General features: G+C 43.3%; 1 protein-coding gene across 1 annotated transcript in view; it reads left to right on the plus strand.

Moving 5' to 3' along the window:
* Positions 1-20,747, plus strand: part of SMAD1 (SMAD family member 1) — a 155,307-nt gene that overhangs the window by 96,396 nt on the left and 38,164 nt on the right. The window contains exon 3 of the mRNA XM_085641619.1: positions 16,544-16,798. Coding sequence (XP_085497745.1) covers positions 16,544-16,798 — 255 coding nt within the window. The remainder of the gene's footprint in view (positions 1-16,543; positions 16,799-20,747) is intronic.

The following is a 20,747-nucleotide window of genomic DNA, read 5'->3' on the forward strand; positions in this document are numbered from 1 at the left end:
CGAACAGATCTGGCTCTCACTTGAGCCCTTGGTAAAATATTTTGACAAGCTTGCTGCAGTGAACAAAGGAATTATTGCTTTGTCTATACAATACATTTATGAAAGAGAGAATTTGAATAATGATTCAGTGCACCTTTGACATGTAAAATAGTCCCATATGCATTGTAATGCAAGCACTTCATAGGAGTTGCAATGATGCAACAAATAGTCAGAAGCATGAGGTAAGAGAGTGGTACATTGCGGGGTGGAACCAAAACGCCTTCAAGCCAGACCAAAAAAATGAGGTTCATATTTTGTTTCTTGTATTTTTAATTTTAACAGGCTGAAAAACAGGACTGTGGCAGAGTTCCTCTGTAGGGGATGATCTCCAGGAAGGCCTTCAAGCAATGTTCCCAGCTATGTTTATAATCGCATCAAAATGTAGCAGCTTTTTACAACAACAAAAAAGTCCCCTATTTCCTGAAGGCGAGGCTGAGGTCTGTGGCCTCTATTTCCTGAAGATGTCCAGTGTGTCCCATATGCCTGTTAATGACTGTTTTGTAGAATTAAGCCAGCCTTCTTTCTGACTGACATCTTTTGTGGCTGGTTTACAGAAAGCATATTTTAGCATCCCCTATGAAAGTATTGATTTGATGCTCGATGAAAAGCAAAGGTTTGACAGGAGTCAGCATAGAGTGCTGGAAAAAATTAGCGTGGTGAAACATTCCGGGGAGTGAAGCTTTCAGGCTCTGTGAGAGACGCCGTGCGTACTCTCCACACTTATATCGTGTGGAAGGACGCGTCCCTGATCAGCCGAGCCATTTGGCCAGTTTTGTTCTGTTAAAGAACCCTGTACGTGCTTGGCGTTTAAAAAAAAATAAAAAAAAATGTATATTTTTTTTGTGTTGATAACGCAGGATGCCATTTGAGGCTATCTCATAAGAGTCGTAATAAGGTAACCCTCATATATCTCAGCACGGGTGCAGCAGGGGCAAAACAAGCTACAGCCCACATCATAGAATAACAAAAGGCCACTTATCTCTGGCAAACTCCTAAGCCTGGAGGTTTTTTCCACGTTCCGCCTTGCAGCGAGCCCCAGGCTCCCAAACAATGCACTTTAGCACTCCTGTAGCACCTTCGAGATACTAGTTGTAGGTGCCTTATGCCATGGAGCTGATAAGCAGCAGGTGTAGTGAGAACAGCTGGACTGCATATTCTTGTTTTCCCTTAGTTCAGGTATTTACGTGTTTTAAGGTGTACTGGAGTAAATGCTGACTTGGTTGTTTTCTGGCAAGATGTATGTGTGTGCACATGGGTGTGTTTGAGTGTGCGCGCGTCTGAAATATACTTTGTGAGAGGTCATCTTGGGAGTTCTAGAGCTGGAAAGAGATGAGAAATTAAGTACAGAGTGATAGGGCCTGAAAACTGGAAAAAGTTGCTACCAGTTTCACCCCAGAAAAATTTCACAAATGTAGTCCTGAGGTACAGTTGACCCGCATAAAACTAGCTTTGACCGTCTCTAAGCTAGTTGTGGTGAAGGGCCATGGTGTCTAAAAACCTAACCAAGATACAGACCACCACCCATTAATCCAGAAATGGAGGTGAAAAGGGGTATTGTTCATAGGATGAGCAGTGTACCAGCCTATTCACCACTTTTAAGTGGCACTGGAGGAAGGCATAATTCCTTCTACCGCAGTCACTGAGCACCAAGCCAGTGGTAGGAAAGACTGCGAGAATGAATGTGTCAGGAGGCTATGTAGTCAATCTGACATTTCCCTTGTGCCTTCCTATGGGTGTAACGTAGGACGGAACCGGCGTTGCTCTTGTACGTAACAGGGCTAAGAACTGAAATTGTTATCCACAGAACTGGCAGCTGTTAAAAGAAACCTTTTCAGTATCTTAGGCCTGGTGAAGAAAATATTGCCAAACTGGTTATTGCATGTAAGATCAAAGATGACTTTATTAAATCACAGGGCAAGGTGCTCCTAGGGCAGAAATATGGTTTATGGAGAATGTTAAAGATGTAGATAGCAACAACATCCCAATATCTAGCAGGACTGCTCCAGTTTAGGAAAAAGCTAGACACCTCTGGAATGAACCCATTCACAGTCCAGTACCTGTAACCTCTGCTGCCTGAACCCAGCCACCTTTCTATCACTCTTTCACTGTATGCTTACTACGACCAGGCACTGCTCTCTTGTGCTTTTAGGCTCGGTCCACACTCTACAACTACCACATACCTCTACATTCATACATACAAATGTGTAGATCGTGTGGTTATACATAACCACATATCCAATAAAGCATGAATAAATATGAACTTTTAAATATTTTGTTTTCCTCAAGGCTGTCCAGTACAAATTGCTGGCAAGTACTTCTAACATAGTAACAAACATTGTATCCCACAGGCACAAGAAATTGACTGAGTAAAAACACTTAAGTGAATAACATCCAATGTATTATTGAATGTATACATGTTAGATTTTCAGCAGTAAAAAGAATGCGTTTACTCTTATGTGGTCTTGAGTGGACATACGTTTATTGGAACTGACTGTGAAGTTGCACTTGTTATTGCACCCTGCACATTAACTCTTGTCGATTTGTAAATGGGTGCTAAAATACTGAAGACATTACTTAATTACAATGTAAAAGGATGAGGTATGGAGGCACATGGTGGTAAAGTGCGTGTCATGACTTATTTCCGGGCACGTCTGATGAAGCACCCCCCCCCCCCCCGGGGCACACTAAGTACACTACACTCTTGTTAGTGCAGTTTGTGAGGGCAGAGGTTTACTCATCCTTGGGGGGCCGAGAGACTTGGAGTCCATCTCCGTGTTACTTTATAGAGATAATAGCGCCAAGGCATTGTACAGAGGGGACAGTGTCAACTCCTCCTTCATAAACTGTGTTGCCTTTTTAGAATGGAATGCGTCAATCAAGGTCGGCAGATTGAATGAGGAAGGGAGTGTACACACAAGCCTTGGGAATAAGTGTTGCTCCAGAAGCAGTGTGCTTTGGGCAATGAAGCAAGCAAAGCAGAAATGGAAAAACATCATAGAAGAGAATCTGCAGCAACCCATCATGCATGTCCAACAGATATTGTCAACCGGTGTTAATATTCCCCTATTCAATCGAATAAGCCAAAGCCCTAACCTGATTTAAATCAGCGGTTGGCTTTGGGATGATTACGCTCTCGAAAGGCAAGGGTTGGGATCAAAGCACAGAATTTATCACCTGTTTCGGTTTTCCTGTCTTTGTATTTTTCCTTTCTCCCTTTTCTGCCTCTTTCTTGCACTGGATCAACGTTTGATGAAAAATAATTCCCAGTTCCCAAAATGAGTGCAGCTGCTCACCACCTACTCCCATGGGCACAAATTAAGCACAGGGTTGGCAACAAACAAATCTACTTGAAAAGGGACCAACAAGTCAGGCAGACATTACTTCACGGCTGGACTAAATGTTGCTTTGAATGAGCAAGAGCTTTTGTAGGCCTTGTCTAAAACAGCGCTGTCTTTTGCAAAGTATTTTACTATCTAACAGGGTGCTTATAAGCCAACCATTGCTTACCTTTATTTTTCACTCTCCTTTGCTTGCTCCGTATTGGTCAGCTTCTGTAGACTTCCTTTCTCTTCATCTATTTGTTCGTACCCTGGAGCATGAAGGCAACATTTGTGTCCTTTCGCTCTGCCTTTTTTCAGGCTCTATATTTTTGTTTAAGCATGCTACCAGACTACGTGTTTTTCAATTTTCTCCCTCGCGTACTTCACCCTGATCCTCCGTTGTCGGTCTGCTTGCCCCAGCCCCTGCCCACATTTCTCTGTTGTCCATGTGCTTGCACCACCCTCTCCCCCTCTGTCCATGTACTTGCCCCTCTCTGTTGTCCATGTGCTCTTCCACTCGCATCCTTGCCTCCCTCCTCATGTTTCTTCACTCCCCCGCTTTGCATTCTCTCCATCCCTCTTTCTCTCAGTATTGCCTCCCTTTCTCAATGTTGCCTCCCACCATGCCTCCGGGAACAATAAAAAAAAAAGGCTCTAGGATGCCACCAGCGCTGGCAGCATGATAGTGCTATTTTTTTTTTCCTCCCTCACCTGCGACCTTGTCTCCCTCTCTCCCTCCGTGTTGCCTCCCTCCCTCCGTTTGCCTGAGGGGAGCATAATAAAAAACGCTATGAGCTGTGTAAGTCTTAGTACTTTAGGTCTCGCCTGAGCCACTGCATGCGCTGGTCTGGCGAGACATTTAGTGAGTGGGGGCTTTAGAAATGCGACCACAAGCTTTTGCTTGTGGCCTAAGGCTTTCTGTTACGCACGTGTGAACGCGCACAGCTGCCATCTGGTTTTCCTCGCGATCATTGTCCCACTTTCACTTTCGCGGCCGCATCACTTTCACGGCCGCGCGGCCAATGCTTGTTGTCAATGAGTTTCTGCTGACGCAGGCACGACATGCATTTCTCCAACGGTATCCACTTTAATAGCGTTTTCTTTAAGCAACCACGTCTTTCTTTACTTCTGCTCAGCGCAGCACTCCTGCACGCGTTATGCTACTTCATTGCGGGCCGCCCTGCTTTATACTATTAAATCACTTGATTTATGCCACTGCGCTCCTGAAATGGATGCTGCGCTTTCTCTTTCAAATATGTTCCCTCCCCCCTTTGCAGCTGGGCAAAGCGCGTTAATTGCAGTGGATCGGAACCACAATAGCCATATGCGTGTGCGGTACCAGCTCCGGCTCTCCCGTGGCCTGGGAAGGGCATGTCACCTATGCGTGTGCAGAAGTTGCAGAGACTGCTAGAGCGAGGAGTACTACTCAGAAGCTCTGTAGGCTATAGATGCCTCCCTCTCCCTCCCGCTTGTAGTGTTTAGTGAAGCTAGGATTGGTATGCTTTTATGTGCACAGAGCTAGCAGGACAAATCTCGCATTGGTTTTAAGCCCCCAGTGGACCCACCGTATTCGTGAAGCTAAATAAAGACCCCAGCGGCCCGAAATTAAATGTCGAGATCCGTGATCAAGGCTCCAAGAGAGCCAGACTGAAAGCTTATAGTTTTAAGAGAACCTGGTAATCTGTCGCCCTCCTCGATTGGCACAGAGCCAGGAGTCCTCAGTTTGCTTTTAAAAATATGCCCCAGGCACCGACCTTTACTTTAAAACGTGTTCTATAAAGAGAGACGCCGTTTGAATCAACCACATCAGTTTAAAGTGCTCGCACTACAAGTGTACATCTCAGGAAAAATAAACCAGTGGATACCATGAAAAAAATAGCTGGCTATTCATATAAATCGCGTTATGCTACATCATAAGCATATGAAGTATGCTCACATACTTCATATGTGGCTCACAATCCACGCACCTTTTTGTTGTAGGTTTTGCTTAAGCTGTACAATGTAGCTACAAATACATAGCATGGCATTGGATGCTTTTCAAACAGTGGATCAGCAGTTTAGAATCATCTTTCAATGCTGTGCTTTAAGCTTTCTGAGAAATGATTAATAGTGTTGTAATTGTTTCGGTTTTCTTTCTGTGCTTGCGCTCACTATTAATGGCCGTGTGCTCGTCCCTGCTGCTTCTCCATTTTTTTTGTTAAAATGAACTATTTCTTTTTAACTTGCTTAAAGGTATCATTGACGGTCTTAGTGATGTAATATGCTATGTAGTTTTGGAAGAAGGCCCATGCTGAACTCTGTTCATGGTTGACAACTTTGGCAAATACTGTTGAACACAAAGAAGTTATCTTAATTTCATGTAGACAATTCTGCTAGCCTAGTCTGTTGTGGCCACTGCTGTCCTTAGCAAAGCAAAGGTTCTCACCTTGATTTAAGCAATCTTGTTAGATACCGAGTCCTGGTATGACCATGGTTTGTCGGGTAAAAGTTTGCCCTATAACTGTGAATACCTCACCCCCTCCCTGCCCTTCTCTCACTCTCTCTAGAGATATGGAAACGATACAGATTTGTGCTGGGAAAACAAAAACTTAACATTGTGCATCCTTTATGCATAAAGAAGACAATGTTAGGTTGAAGATGTCGTGTTTGATGGCACGCATCTCTTCTCTATCTGCTTATGAGTTTTGTGGTAAGTGGGTACACGAGAGGTGGCCTTTGGCTGGGGTGGAGAACATTTACAAATACATTTGGCAGTTGGTCTGACTCCAAAAAGATGAGGCTATAAAGAGGTTTGGCAGTCACATTTTATCTCAAATCCTAGGTCAAGACACCTCACCCAGAGAATAGAGTAGGTCCATAGTAAACCCACGCTGGCCCTTGCCTCCTCTTCTACCCAAAAGTTATCCCGACTTGTTACAATAGAAAGGTATATTGTTTCCCCTGTGTAAAGCAGCGTTATTTTTCCTATTTGGCATTCAATGCCTAAGATTCCAAGGTATTATTTATATTCTGTATCATTGTATTCCATCTCTGCCCTAACCCTCCACCACCACCGGCTCCAAGAAACTATCCCTGCAACTTCTTGAGGTTCAGCAAATATTGGGCAAAGGATTTTACACTCTATGCTTTATTATAATCGACAGTCGTTTGCTACATCCTGGAACAGTTTATTTACACCCAGTTACTGGTCAAGGCCTTAAATGCACAACATCACATTACATGTAAAGCACACGTGCACCCATGGGTAGCTTGGTGTTGAATAACAGATGTTTGTTACCCATTCAATGGTACTCATTTTATCAACCTCGTAAGGAAGAAAGGCTAAATTAATATCAAGGACAGGAGCCTTGGGTTTCCTTAGGACCCCACCCACCCCAGGGGCTTCCAAATAATATGGTTCCCCATGCTTGGTTTGACCTCTCGCCTCTCTTCCACCAACATCCACTTCATATCTCCTTATCTTATGTTTGCAGTTTCTTTGGTTTTTCCTCGCTATTTCTCTTTGTCGATGTTTCCCTAGTTTCTTTCCCCCTTTCCGCCTTTTCCCCTTCTTCCCTGGGTTAAAGTATGAGGATAAAAAACGCCCCGGTCTTGTCCAAAAATGTGTGTCCCGGAGTCTGCCGCGTAAAAGTACTGGCACAAATAAACAAGCATTAAAAATGCAACAGGTCTCGCCTTTCATTAAGTTAAAGCCATTTGCTTTACTATACAATACCATTAGCAAAGCAAATGGCTGTAACTTAATCAAAGGCGAGACCTATTGCATTTTCAATGCTTGTTTTAAAAATTATGTTTAGCCATGCTTTACAACATGGCCACAAAACATTGACAAAGTCGGTACCCCTCGTAAGCAAAACCTATAGGCTTTATTAATGCAGCATTTAAAAAAAAAATTGCGTTATCTTAGTGTGAAGCCTGGAAACCAATACTGGTAGGCGGCAATCGCAATTCCTGCCCTTCGAGCGCGTCAGTTCTTGAGACACCTCAGTCGACCTCTTCAGTAGTAAAGAGCCTGGGGGGATTCTGTTTCGTTGCAAGTTCATCCTAAATCTGTGCAGGGGTAACCATGTCAACATGCAGGTCTCCTTCGTTTCAAAAAGTCATCCCACTACTCTAAACTGACCCCCGGGTGTACTTTGCAAGCCTTGACTACGACAACCTCATCTACACAGGGCACACGTGGATGAGTTGGAAAGAGTACAAAACTGGGCAGTCTGAATGTGGTTGAACCTCAAAAACACAATTACATGTGCACTGGCTCCTGGTGAACACAGGAATCAAGTTCACTGTGCACTCAGGATTGACAAAGTCTAATGGGGCAAAATCACAGATTACATTCGCAAACTGTGCCCCTTTGTGCACCAACCTGCATTTATAGACTGCACTGATAATTCGCATCTCGGTGTTTGCAGATGCTTGAGAATTTGGGTCTCTGGGTTGTGGAATTCCCAGAACTCAGACCTCTGAGCCGATTCAAACAGGCGCTCAGTGTCTCAACCCCAACCAGACCTCATCAAACAGAAAGACATTCTGGAATTCTTGGAGTAGGTTGTTGATAGGTCACTTAGACCTTGGAAGAAGTCCCAGCAAATTCCAGTTGCCTCTCGGAACTCCCCTGTCTTTAATTATGTCTGGTGAAGTCTATTTTTCTGCTTTAAAAAAAAAACAAAAAAAGCTTAGAATTTCCACTCGCGTGGATAGAACCATATTACAAAACTTGAATGCAGCAACTAAATCCGTTAGTGGCCGTTTCTAACTAGTCAGCTGATATTTCCACAGAGGCAACTGGCACCCAGGGAAGAGGGCATGGCAAAGTTTCTTCCACTAGGCATTTCAGATTGTTCAGAAGCGGCTGTGCTAAGCACCACAGTGAACCTCTTTAAGGGTTGGGTGCGAGCACGTGGCCGTGGCAGGAAGAGTTTTCCTGGCACTCAACAGATCTTTGTTTAAATAGGGAGGGACCACCCAACTACGCACAAGCCCTCCCATACACGGTGTGTGCGCGCTTCTTTGACTTTTATTTTTTAGTCTGTGCAGCAGGTGTGTGCTGAGTTGGTCTGTTCTCAGGGTTGCAACTTTTGATGTCGAAGGCTTGGCAAGCAGCTGCTCCCCCGGTCAGCCCCCCTCCTACCATCTGTCCTGTTTGTTGCTCTTCCACGTTAATGATCTAAAAGCAGAATTTGTAAATACGCAGAGGAACCCGGTATTATTTTGTTTCTGAGCGTCCATCAATTGTATTATTGCAATAGTTGAAGAAGTAATCGAGTACAGATCTCCTCTTTCGAGCTTGATACTCTCTAGTGCCATTTCCTTTTGTGTCATTCTTTATCCCTCAAAAATAGGAGTTTAATTGCATGCGTTTTTAGTCCGAGGACATGTCGGTGAGGGCTCCGATAAACAAATGTCGTTTCCATAAGTGGCCAATTAAATGGTTGTTAGTTTTGCCAGATGCCTGCATTCTGCCTGATTCTTGCGCCCACACTATCAGCAAAGATTCTTTCCCACGAAGCACTCGAAAGATCTGATTTCAGATTGCCATTGATTGCATCACTTCCTGCATTATGATTTTATTTTTCCCCCAGTGACCCCTCCTAGCTCATGGCCCGTTCTAGTTACAAACATTAGACTCTTCCTCATCACCTCTATTTGGGAACACACAAAGATGGTGCGCCTTACAGCACCTATTACACAACACGCATTGCCAAATGCAGAGGGTCTGGCCTTGGGAAGGTCGTGCATTAATTATTTGTAATATTTTTATTGCAAATGTATGCCATAAAGCGAAAAAGGAGGAAAAGCCATAATTGGTGCTATATGCTTGCATTACAAATATTATATTTAAAAATCATTCGGGGATGTGACAGTTTCAAAAGTCATGTTTTTAAATAAGCAACCTTTCAGTTCCCTTCATACTGTTGTTGTTGTTGGTAGTAGTTGTAGTAGTAGCAGCAGTATTAGTAGTATTTGTGAGGGAGGCGAGAATAAATCACTAGCTAACGAAGCATTGGCAAAGCCTATACGTCTGGCCGTGGCAGGCTGTGATGTTTTTTTCTTTCTGTTTTTTAAACTGCAGGTGCATGCCACAGAAAAATGGCCATCATATGCTTTCTTTAAATGTAAAAATTCCATGATGTGGCATCTTTACTAGTGATGACAAACCTTCCAGCTGCTCTGCGCCTTTTTTTTTTTTTTAATATATTGCTTTTGAGGGGAAGAAGAATATATCGCAACTTAACCAAACACGCAAATAGCATTCAGCTACAATGTTAAAATGTAATTTAAGCAGTTTATAATAGTAATTTTACAAAACATATGGAAGATAAAGCCACATCTGACCGGGTAGGGAAATACCTGGTATTTCATGTTAAAATATTTTCTTAAAAAGCACTCTTTGAACATGCTTTTTCACTTACAGGAAATGAACAATTTTTAGGTGGGTGTTCAAAATGCGCATAGTTTTTGTTCAGTCAATCAGAGTGATGGGAGCCAGTGGGTAAAATGGGCTGAGTTATTTTCCCATTCTCTATACTTTGGTGAGCGGAACAAGACGCATGGATGAAGCCTGATGACCAAATACCCCTCTGTGCATGTAAATTGTATTACAATTTGGGGGGGGGGGGGTGAGACTACTACAGCTGTCTGGGACCAGACACAATACAAGGCAGGCCTGTGTGCATGCATGGTCCTTCACAAATGGGATTATTCTTTGAAGAGTGACTTTTAGAAAGAATTACGGCATTATACACTTGTTATTCGTGTACTAACGTCACTGTCTTCACTTCGGTGTTTTACCAGCCAGTCTCAGATTTTTATTCCAGCCCCCTCAGTCAGACTAGGAAAGGCCCCTCCGTTGTATAACCCGGTCCTGTGTTCACCCACACTGGGTTGCAACCTCAACAGCCAATGTTTATATCCGGGTCAAAAAGCAGCAGCAATTTCCTTAACCATAATAGACATGTTTTTTGGATCGGGTCCATCTATTAGTCCTTCAGTCACTCCATTTCCTTGGCATCTTTTTTGCCTAGGCTGCTTTTTGTTAAACACCTAAAGCGTACAGTGGCTGCAGGTAGCTACGCATCCCATTCATTAACCCTAGTGTTGCTTTCACGTACCCCCATTTGCTTCCACTGACTATAGTGTGTTTTGTAAAGGATGAATGGAGATGATGCGGCGCAGCTCTTTGACCAAAAAAGTTGTGTGTGGAAAATGGCGTCTTGACAAATGTTATGGGGAAGTGCGTGGGCCTGTCAGGAAGCACGGTTTATGATGGTGTCAAAAGTGCAGGAAGGGTTGTGCTGGCAGTAAAGGAAATGGAATTGTAAATATCTAAATATAAAGAAAGAAATGCACCTCAATCTGTTGATCATATTTGCGGAAACCTGAGAAGTTGTTTTTACAGGTCTGAGAAGTCCTTTTTGCAGGTTCTTCATAATTGTCTAGCCGCTTCATATGCAGTTTGAGTTTGATAATGGATTCGAGCAGTTGTATCCCATATTGCTTAAGCGCTTGCGCGTGAGGAATCCCAGTTATCTTCTGGCCATATTCTTTGTTTTTGCACTTATATCTGTAATGGTGATATATCTACTGTGACACATTCAACATTTCACGTAGTACCCACGCTGCTGACCAATGGACCTGCAGAAATTTATAGACTGGGGTTTTTTTGCTTCACATTTTAGGGTAAATGTGCACTTTTTAATGACTCCTTAAAGGTAGTTGGTTACATCGATTTGTGTTTGAACATAGTACTTGCAGCAAAAAATATTCAATTTTCACAGCACTTTTAGCAGTCCATGTTACTATCCCCGAACATGGTGGTAATACATGTGTTACAACAGTCTAATGTACCATCAATGAAAATACCAAACACCCTTCCTGAAAAAAAAAATTAGGTGATAAAGCAGATTACGGGACATTAATCAATGATTTTTCCTTAAATAGACTGAGCCCTCCATCATCCTCGCACCAAGTGTGTAAAATCTTAATCTTTATAGAGTCAAAGTTAGCATCCACATCTTGTCACTTGCATGATTGATTGTGAACACATTTATTCACATTGACCCTCCTACAAGACAGCCTACAGATTTCATTCCTTCTAAATATGTGATTCGCAGAGGCCACATAATTACTCACCCACGTTTAGTGTGTCCATTGTGGCCAAAATCAGACAGTTAGTGAACACCTGTCATCCTCGGTGGTAGATCTGGCATCTTTTGTTGTGGTTTCCCCTGGCTTTTTGCTTCTGACCTCCTGTTTTTGACTTTGTGTTGAACTGCATTTTTGCTGGTTTTAAGTTGTCTAAAATGTAATGGTATTTTGTTTCTCCATGATTGGCATATTTCACTGTGTGGCCTGTAAATCAAATGCTACTAGTGGGCTTGCAGCACGGATTGTGCCACCCACATGAGTAGCCCTTCAAACCGGTCTCAGGCCTGCCACTGTAGGACCTGTGTGTGCAGTTTTAAACTACCATTTTGACCTGGCAAGTTCACCTACTTGCCAGGCCCAAACCTTCCCTTTTATTACATGTAAAGCAACCCTGTGGACGGCCCTATATAGCCCCATGGACAAAGTGCAGTGTATTAAAATGTAGCACATGTACTTGTGAGGTTTACATGTCCTCTCCATAGGTTAGCATTGGAACTGCCTTGTAACATCTTTAAAAGTGTATCCAATTGGGAGTAGATGAATTGGAGTTTGGTGTCTCTGGACTCTCAATTTAAAAACACATCTTTTAGTGAAGTTGATTTTTAAATTACAGGTCTGAAAATTGCACTTTTAGAAAGTTGGCATTTTCTTACTTAATAATTCTGTGCCTCTATATGTCCATAGAATACACGTCTGGGTTGGGTGACAGTTGGGCTTTGTGTATTCACTCTAGACAGTTGCACACAAAGGGAGCTGAGGTGTGCCCTGCATATTCTGATGGTCCATCACCTGGATGATGAGCCTTCTGAAACTTGCACCTGAATAGGGCTGTGCCTGTCTCCACACAAAGAGCTGCATACCCCCTATAGTGTGTCTGGATCCAAGGCCAGAAAGGGCAGGGCCTTGTGCATTACATACACCATTCTTTGAAGTCTCCCTACTTCAAAGGCTAAAATGGGTATAAGTACTGGACCTAAGACATCATACACTTCTGGACTGAGGGCATTCTGCTAGGAAGAAGAGCTTTTGTGCTGCCAGGAGCAAGTGCCACTTTGCTGTTTGCTTTACTATGTTAGACTGCTGCCTGTTGCTTCTGTCCTGAGTGTGAGAGGACGGGACTTAGCTCTCTACATCCTGCTTTATAAAGTTCCTCCAAGGGCTTGAGTTGAGATTGCCTCCTGTTGGAAGTCTCAGGGCCATCAAAGACTTCACCTGCAGCACCTGGGCTCCTATGCTGAGAGCCCTTCTTTGCCAAGTGGTGCCAAATCCAGTACCTGGTCCCTTTTGAAGTGAGTTTCTGTGCTAAAAAGAAGAAAATCAGCACATGGACTTCGAGCACCACTTTTGAACCAGCACCGTTGGCAACACCAAAGCCATCATCCCCGCTCACCGCAATGACTGTGACTTACAAAGTAAGCTCCGATGCCGCCGCACCACCTCTGAAGAACCGCCAACGTGCGAGTCTAGATTACAGCGTCACCGAAGTCCGTGACGCCCGACTGAGACTCTGTTGCAGTACCTGTGGCCCCGTGGTGTGACAGCGACGCCGTGAAGTTGATACCTCACGTCTTGACCCTCAACGCTTCGACAACGCACCACCATTCGTTTTTTTTTTTTTGGGGGTTTTATATAGTGCGAACTAGACCCGAGACATCGGGTATCAGATCGCTTTACATGAGCTCCAGTTTCATTACAGATGGACACATTCATTTTTGTTAGGCACGGGAGATTAAGTGATTTGCCCAGAATCACAGGATGTTGAGCGTCCTTGCAGAGACTCGAACCCCGTTCCCCAGCTTCGAGGTCGACCTCTCTACCTGGAAGGCTATGTCCTCTCCCCAACCATCGGAACCGAAGCCTCCTCGCATCACCTCCCCTGTGCCTTGCATCGTCCCCAGGCGTCAGGGGCTCAACAACTCTGCACCGCCTCCAGGAACCAGCGTCTCACTTGCTTCAGCGATGCCTCACCTCTGTTGTGCAGAGCAACATCCCCGAGCGCCGACGCGCCAACAACCTTCATAGCTGTAAGGAACCGACAGCACAACTGCCTCAGCGATGGCTCACATCCTCTGCACCTTGCATCTTCTTTGATTCTCAACGTCTCCAAGGTACTGTACTTTGGTATGCACGACGCTAACAAATAAAAACAAAGGCCTCGAAGCTCGAGGGGATTTAAATCCTTTCGAGCTCCGAGAGGCCTTTGTAAAACATTGGAATGTTGCTCTGCGGGCCTTTACCGGCCCATAGAAGCAAGGTGCACTCCATTGTCTTCAATGGAGCTCCCAAAATTCCAATGTTCTAATAGATATTCTTTTCTTGAAATAAAAAATGATTAACGGACAAGTGTACGGGTACCTCATGCCTTTATCTTGTCAAAAAAACCTACAAACGTACAGAGGTCCTGAAGCGGCTCCCCAATAATAGTCCTTATTTACAAGAAACAAATCTCTTTTGGAATTGACATTCACCTATCAAGATGTCCTTTTTCCAAGCCATGCTAACTTCGTTTGACCATTACGCATTTTTAGGCAGCATTAAATTGAGTTTTCACCGGTCAGTCTTCCGCAAGTAAAAGGCCTCAGCAAGGAAGGCTAAATATAGCCCTTTACTTTTCTGACAGCCCTAGCCTCCTAGGTTTGCTCTTCTCTATCCTTTTAGTCATAGGTCTGCAGCAACCGTTTGGCTTTGCTTTTGGGATGCAGAAGTGCAGTACAAAAGAAATTGTATTGTTGGCATAAATCTGTCTTTACAGGGCAAAATCAATTTTTCCTGGACAAATTAAGTAAAGTGGTGGTACTCTGTTTAGAAGAGGTGAAGTGCATTGGACTCCGCTCTGCAGAAGAGTTCAGCAGCACATTTTCTCAAAATCAATACTGTTTAGTCTTTTCGTGCTTGTTCATCATAAAAATGGTTTCCCTTAGAGTTGTTTTAAATCTCTGTTGTCCTAACAATGAGATGAGATTTTGCCATTGTGTCTTTCAAGCGAAACCTATTCGGCTACTTCCTTATCAACTCACATTAGCCAGGCACCCATCAAGTTGCTCTTTTTTTTGTTTGTTTTCCAATTTTTTTTTTCTTTTTTGAAGTTTTTTCTAATCACGAATAGATGTGGATATTTGTGTTGTTCTGTCACAAAAAAACTTTAGACCCGATTCATGAAAAAAACGTAAAAGGGCAAGCGAAGATTTGCATCTCTCCATGAACATAGTTTTATGGGTTTTTGTTTCCAGTTCACAAACCTTTCAAGCCTGGAAAGCTGCATCGCGTCGAGCTTTCTAGGCGTACTACCGGGAATGCCATGTGACATATCTTGTAGGTTCTTATTCTCCTTACACTGAAATCAACAATGGGTCTATTGTGTAAATGCACATTTTTCTCTCCATGGGAGAAAGCACTGTGAAGAAAGGTCTTTCCCTACGCCTCCACTAAAAATGGGGGTGATCCATTGCCCCTCCCATTCTGGAAGGGGAGTTACCTCAGACAGAAAGCGACCATTTTCAGGATTTAAAGTGGTCAGATCCGAGATTGTGGATGCCTATAAATTCACCTTTGTGTAAGTTCACAAACGTACAAGTCAAACTGCGTCTTTTAATGCCCACTTCCTCTTCCCCCTTGCACCGGAATTGATGCCGAGGACGTCTCCTCAGACAAGGCAAAGACATCAAGAGTAGAAAATCCATTTAGTCCTGTGAAATCTTTACAGGCGTAAGTGAGGTATTTTCAGCTGCAAACTTCGTTTACCACTGAAAATACCTTTGTGAATGGGCCCTTTTGTATTTTACATTAGTTGAGGGACAGCCGAGTCTCCCTTTGAGATGTCTGAATAAGGAAGCAAAAGCCATGAAATGTCATGTTGAGAAGCAGTTGTTTGCCTCCTTTGAAATTAAATTTCTGATTGGCTGACTGGTTTCTATTTGTGACTGAAACTAATATCTATGCTTACATTTGCCATTTTTGAATGTCTTTGTTTAATTCCTGTTCAGAGAGGACGTTGGCTTGGCTGTTTGAGGTGGGCTGTTCCTTTTGCAGCAGGACTGAAGCTGATTTGCATATAGCTGTGTTGAATCTTAGGTGGTAGGGTGGGCAAAAGAATGACGCGTTGAAATGCTACCTCATGCGATTGCAAGTGGTTAGAGAAATTGCAAGATTTCCTCAATCTTTTCTGTGTTTGATGTTACGTCCTAAGTGGCTAAGGATGTGCCCAGACGTGGGCCCCTTGCTCACTGTGGCACTGGATTCTGACTGACGAGCCCCAATCATGGCGAAGCAGGTCTTGGGTTGCATATGTTTCGATTCAGAGAGGGCGATGGCTTCGAAGTTCTGGCTGGAAAGTTCTTTTTGAAGCAAGAACAAGGCTGATTTGCAGATGGCTGGTCTAATCTGAGGTGGCATGGTGGGCTGACCATGGGTTGGAATGCTAGCCAGAGTGATTGCCAGTGGTTAGGCAAATTTCAAACATTCCGCGAATCACCTTTTGTGTGTTTGATGTGTTGCTGCAAGTGGCCAAGGGTAAGCCCAGATGTGGGTCCCTTGTTCACTGTGCCACTGGAACTAAGCTGCACCCACCCAACTAGCTCCATTCAGAGTGAAACCGGTCTTGGGTTGCTTGTGTTGGCATGGCTGTTTGTGCTGGACTGTTACTATTAGAGCAGGACCAAGACTGATTTGCGTATGTCTGGCTGTAATCGAAGTTGGCATGGTAGGCAAAAGAACGATGGGTTGGAATGCAACCTCGAGCGGTTGCCAGAAGTTCTACAAATTACAAGCATTCCTCCCATTACATTAGTTTTTTTTTGTTTTGTTTAATTTGCACCATATGGAAAGGCACAGATTGTTAAAAGGAGCAGTGCAAAGATAGCACTTTTCTAATGGTTTACAAGCTGACTGTAAAAGCGGTATTCCAAACATTGTGTTGAGTGGTAAGATGTATTCACTTGTTAACATGTGATGTCGCCCAGTCATTAGTTACTGTGTATTTTATTTGCCAGGGAAATTGAAGTGCTATTGTCATTTTATTTTTTCCTTTTATTCTGCAGTTCTTCCACCGGTTTTGGTTCCACGGCACAGCGAGTACAACCCGCAGCACAGTCTTCTCGCTCAGTTCCGCAACCTGGAGCAAAATGAACCACACATGCCACACAACGCTACGTTCCCGGATTCCTTCCAGCAGTCAAACAGCCACCCATTCCCACACTCGCCCAACAGCAGCTATCCCAACTCTCCTGGTAGTGGCAGCACCTATCCTCACTCCCCCACCAGCTCCGATCCCGGAAGTCCTTTTCAGATTCCAGGTATGTTGGTAGACCTGTGACTTAAAATATTTGTTCAGGTGTGTTCTATAACTTTTTTTTTTTTTTTTTTTTGTATGTCTGATATTTTGGTTGCTTATAATATGTAATCAAGGACATGTGTGCACAGTATGAATCGTTCAAATGCAAAAATGTTCCTAATTGTTCCATCTGAACCATGAAGCAGTAGCAATTATTCATTGCGAGCCCATAGCATGTTGGATAATGCCAAATTAATCCTTCAAATTCAGGAATGTGTCTTTAAAATTTCAAACTTTAATATTGACAAACTAGCATGACTAAAATTGATTTTTTTTTGGGAGACCAAGTTGAACAAAGCATGACTAAAAAAATTAAATAGCCATTATACAATTTATTTTGAATCCCCCAAAATCCCTTTGGTGAAACCCGCTTATTACAAAGATACCCTTTATAGTAGAAGAAACCTTCCCAGATGCACATTCCCCTTGGTACTCCAAGCATCAATATAAAAATAACTTTCATTTTTATGGGTTCACCTTCATATCCCGCAGTTCTAATATCAAGTTCTTGTAATTTAAATCACACAATTAAGCTTTCATCAAATAATTTCTGAAATATGAGAGAAAGTTTTGCCCTGATTCAAACATTCTCACTTTTTGGCCTTTGATACTTTATAAAGGAGTCACTCATTCTGTCTCCTAGATATATAAAACACTTTCTCATGTCCCCTGTCACACACTTTATTAATTTGTTTGCTTTTTCTCACGCCTATAACACTTAATCCCCTCTAGGCATTTATGTCCCTCTCTATGCAAGACAGTCTTTATTATTCCCCATATGACGATGTTCTCCACACCTGTAATATTTACCCATGAATTTCATTATTTCTAAAAGTTGATTCTGACTAAAAGTGCCATCTTTCTGTTGTCGGTTAGTAATTACTTGTCGAGCCTTCTCAGCTGTTATATTTTTTGAGTTTTTCTGTGCATGCTAACCCGCGTTAAAGCACCTTGGCAAATTGTATTATTACAGTTGGAAAGAGACCATCACACACCCATAGATCCTCCCAGACCATCTCATTGTCAGACCCCAGCATAAATTCATGTCTAATAATTTCTTCAAGACTGACGGTATACTTGCAAGTGGTTGTCCACGTCCCTAAACCATTTACATAACCCTCCACTGTCTTGTCCTTCTTTGCATCATTTCATCAAAAGGAAACTGTTCCAATACTACAGTCACCTTTGGCAAGTGGTTCCAGCAGTGTTGGCGGGTGAACTTTGAAAGTGGTGGGGGCGAAGTGAGCTAAAGAAAGATGATGGATTCAACCCAGATCTGTGACTGGGGGTGTCAGAAGCATTTCAGCGCTCCTTCCATCATCTCCTTGTGTTTGCTTTGTACGTCCTAAGTTGGCAGGGTATGCCCAGACGTGGATCCCTTGCTCACTTTGCCACTGGATTTAAGCTAGCCTGGCTGATGAGGAGTGTTAGCCCGAAACCGGTCCCAGGATGCTTGTCTCCGGTCCAGGGAAGAACTGGCTTGGCCGTTCGGGCTGGACTTTTCCCATGAGGCACAGGGTCAAAACTGATTTGCATATAGCTGGGTCTGAACTGGGGTGGTGAAGTGAGCTAAAGAACGATGATGGATTCAACCCAGATCTGTGACTGGGGATGAGTGTCTGAAAAGATTCAGCACTCCGTGCATCATCTCCTTGTGTTTGCTTTGCATATTCCATACCACTAGACATAATGGTCTCAAAATTAGCAAGGTTGATCATTGAAATATCAGTGTGAAATATTTTCTAAATAGATTTATTGCTCCAAATATCGGCTGTTTTTTTTTTCTGTGAGAAGCACTGCATGCTTTACTAAACGCAAACAGGTATTGTATAGGTCAACAGCAAAACAAGCTTTCCTCACACACAGAATGAGTTCACCAAAGGCAGAAGTGCCATCTTCACTGATTCACCTGTGCTCCGCTCATGTCGCAACAGTGAAAGCTTGCATGACACACAGAAGCAGTGCAGCTGCATGAGTTTTAATTACACAGATCATCCCTCAAGCTACACGCAGAACTTGGCACGGCAAATAGCACACAAAATGTAACAGACACCCATCTCATTGTAACAAATTGAAATTAAGTACTCCGAAGAGCACAGTAGGATTGGGTTTCGTGCAAGGTATAAGGGGTGCTTGCATACAAGAGCCACGCTACTTTCCTATAGCAAAGTCTCGCTAATTAAAGTGTTCGCTTAAGAAAAAACAGAACTGTTTAGCATGCAGTGCTCATTTTGTTCCTTAACATGGCACTTCCCTTCTTCTTAAGACCCAACCCAATGATAAATAAAACTCAAACTAGATTTTAACTTTTGTTTGTCTTGGCTGCAAACCGTTTCATATAATTAACAACGAAACTTCGCCAGAGATCTCAATGTGGAAATTAACTCACCTTGCAGTAGTTAAATCTTCCCCTGCACTGCCAGATAAAATGTTATGACGTAGTTGGGAGACTCGAGTTAAAATCCACGTGCAAGGGAAGAGGCTATTTAGAAAGTGCCAGCGCTCATTTTAAGTTAGCGTTACAGCTGTCACAAATCCAACCCCATCCTGTGACATGAGAGTTAAAGGTGTATCTGAGGAGGAGAAAAGGAGACCTGTACCTGCCTCCTATTTTAATCCCGGGCTGCGGCGTCCTGCACCCGATGTAGGATTAAAATTGACAGCAATGGGTCCTGCTGCAATGCAATGGGAAACTGCAAGGGGAGTCATTGTCCTCCACTATAGACGATGGGCGGTTGACCGGCATGTGCTCCCTGCGCTTGTGCAGTTACCTGGGGAGAAATATTGAAACTGAAAGCCAGTTTCAGGAAACTCGCGCCGAGGAGAAAGTAATAACATTTTCGTGCATGAGGAAATAGTGCAAGAGACAATCATCAAGCACAAGTGTGTGTGGGGGAGGTGCGGGTGGCTCCAACGTTCCTGGGAAGCAGCCGTCCTTGAGTGCAAGTATAATTTCTTAATCCATACCTCATTTTTATTTCGACCTACTGCAACTATGGTAAAGGATTTAACACTTCTTGTCCTTCAGGTCCCAGGCAATGTAATAGCAGAGATGGTTTTTAGGATGAGCAATCGAGACCTCTTGTATATACTTTAGTATATACTTATGTGAAGAAGGAGTGTGTTTAACTCCGAAACGCGTCGGACGTAGTGTCGACCAAATAAATCGCACTTTGGATAGAGGCCACGGCTCCGGTGTTTTTGTATTCCTGGATTGTAGGAGACACGCATTGGTGATTTTGTTGGATATTGTGGGGGTGGCTACCCCTGCCGTGAGCCCACCGTGTAAGAGGCTTGGGATAAAGCCAACGTTGGTGCTTGGATACTGAAATGTGTATGTACTTTTTGGCTCTGGAGATCAGCCCCAGGACTTGTCTGCTTCTGCCTAGGGACTTTTTTTCTGTTCAACTGCCTCTATTTAACTGTCTTGATAGAAAACGATCAGTAGAGGTCAGTAGAAAACCAGAATTGCTTTCTGCTGAGGGACCTTCTTTTTGTTATTTTTCTGGCAACTGCCTCTATTTAACTTTCTTGATAGAAAACGACCAACAGAGGTCAGTAAAATACCAGAATCACTTTAGCATTCTGTAGATTCCAGTCCATAGAAATGGTCTTCCACAAGCACCCGTAGACAATATTTTTTTCAAATTTTGTATTTTCAGTGATATGACCACGGAAGGCCCTGATTTGATATTAAAAACAGAGCTTTGGACTATACCATTTACCGCTGAAAGGCAATAATGCTCTCCAGGTGTTCCCATACCTGGCGTGTCACGCAGTTTTGTGCTTACTTTCCCTACATGTTAAAGAACAGTCGATGTTTCAGCACCCAGGCTAATGTGCTGCATAGCTAAATGCATATAAGGTCCCAAAGGCGAGACCGATTGCATTGCAAATGCTTGTTTTTTCTG

This window comes from Triturus cristatus, chromosome 2_2 (genome assembly GCF_964204655.1).
Source record: "Triturus cristatus chromosome 2_2, aTriCri1.1, whole genome shotgun sequence".
In the NCBI taxonomy this organism is placed as follows: Eukaryota; Metazoa; Chordata; class Amphibia; order Caudata; family Salamandridae; genus Triturus; species Triturus cristatus.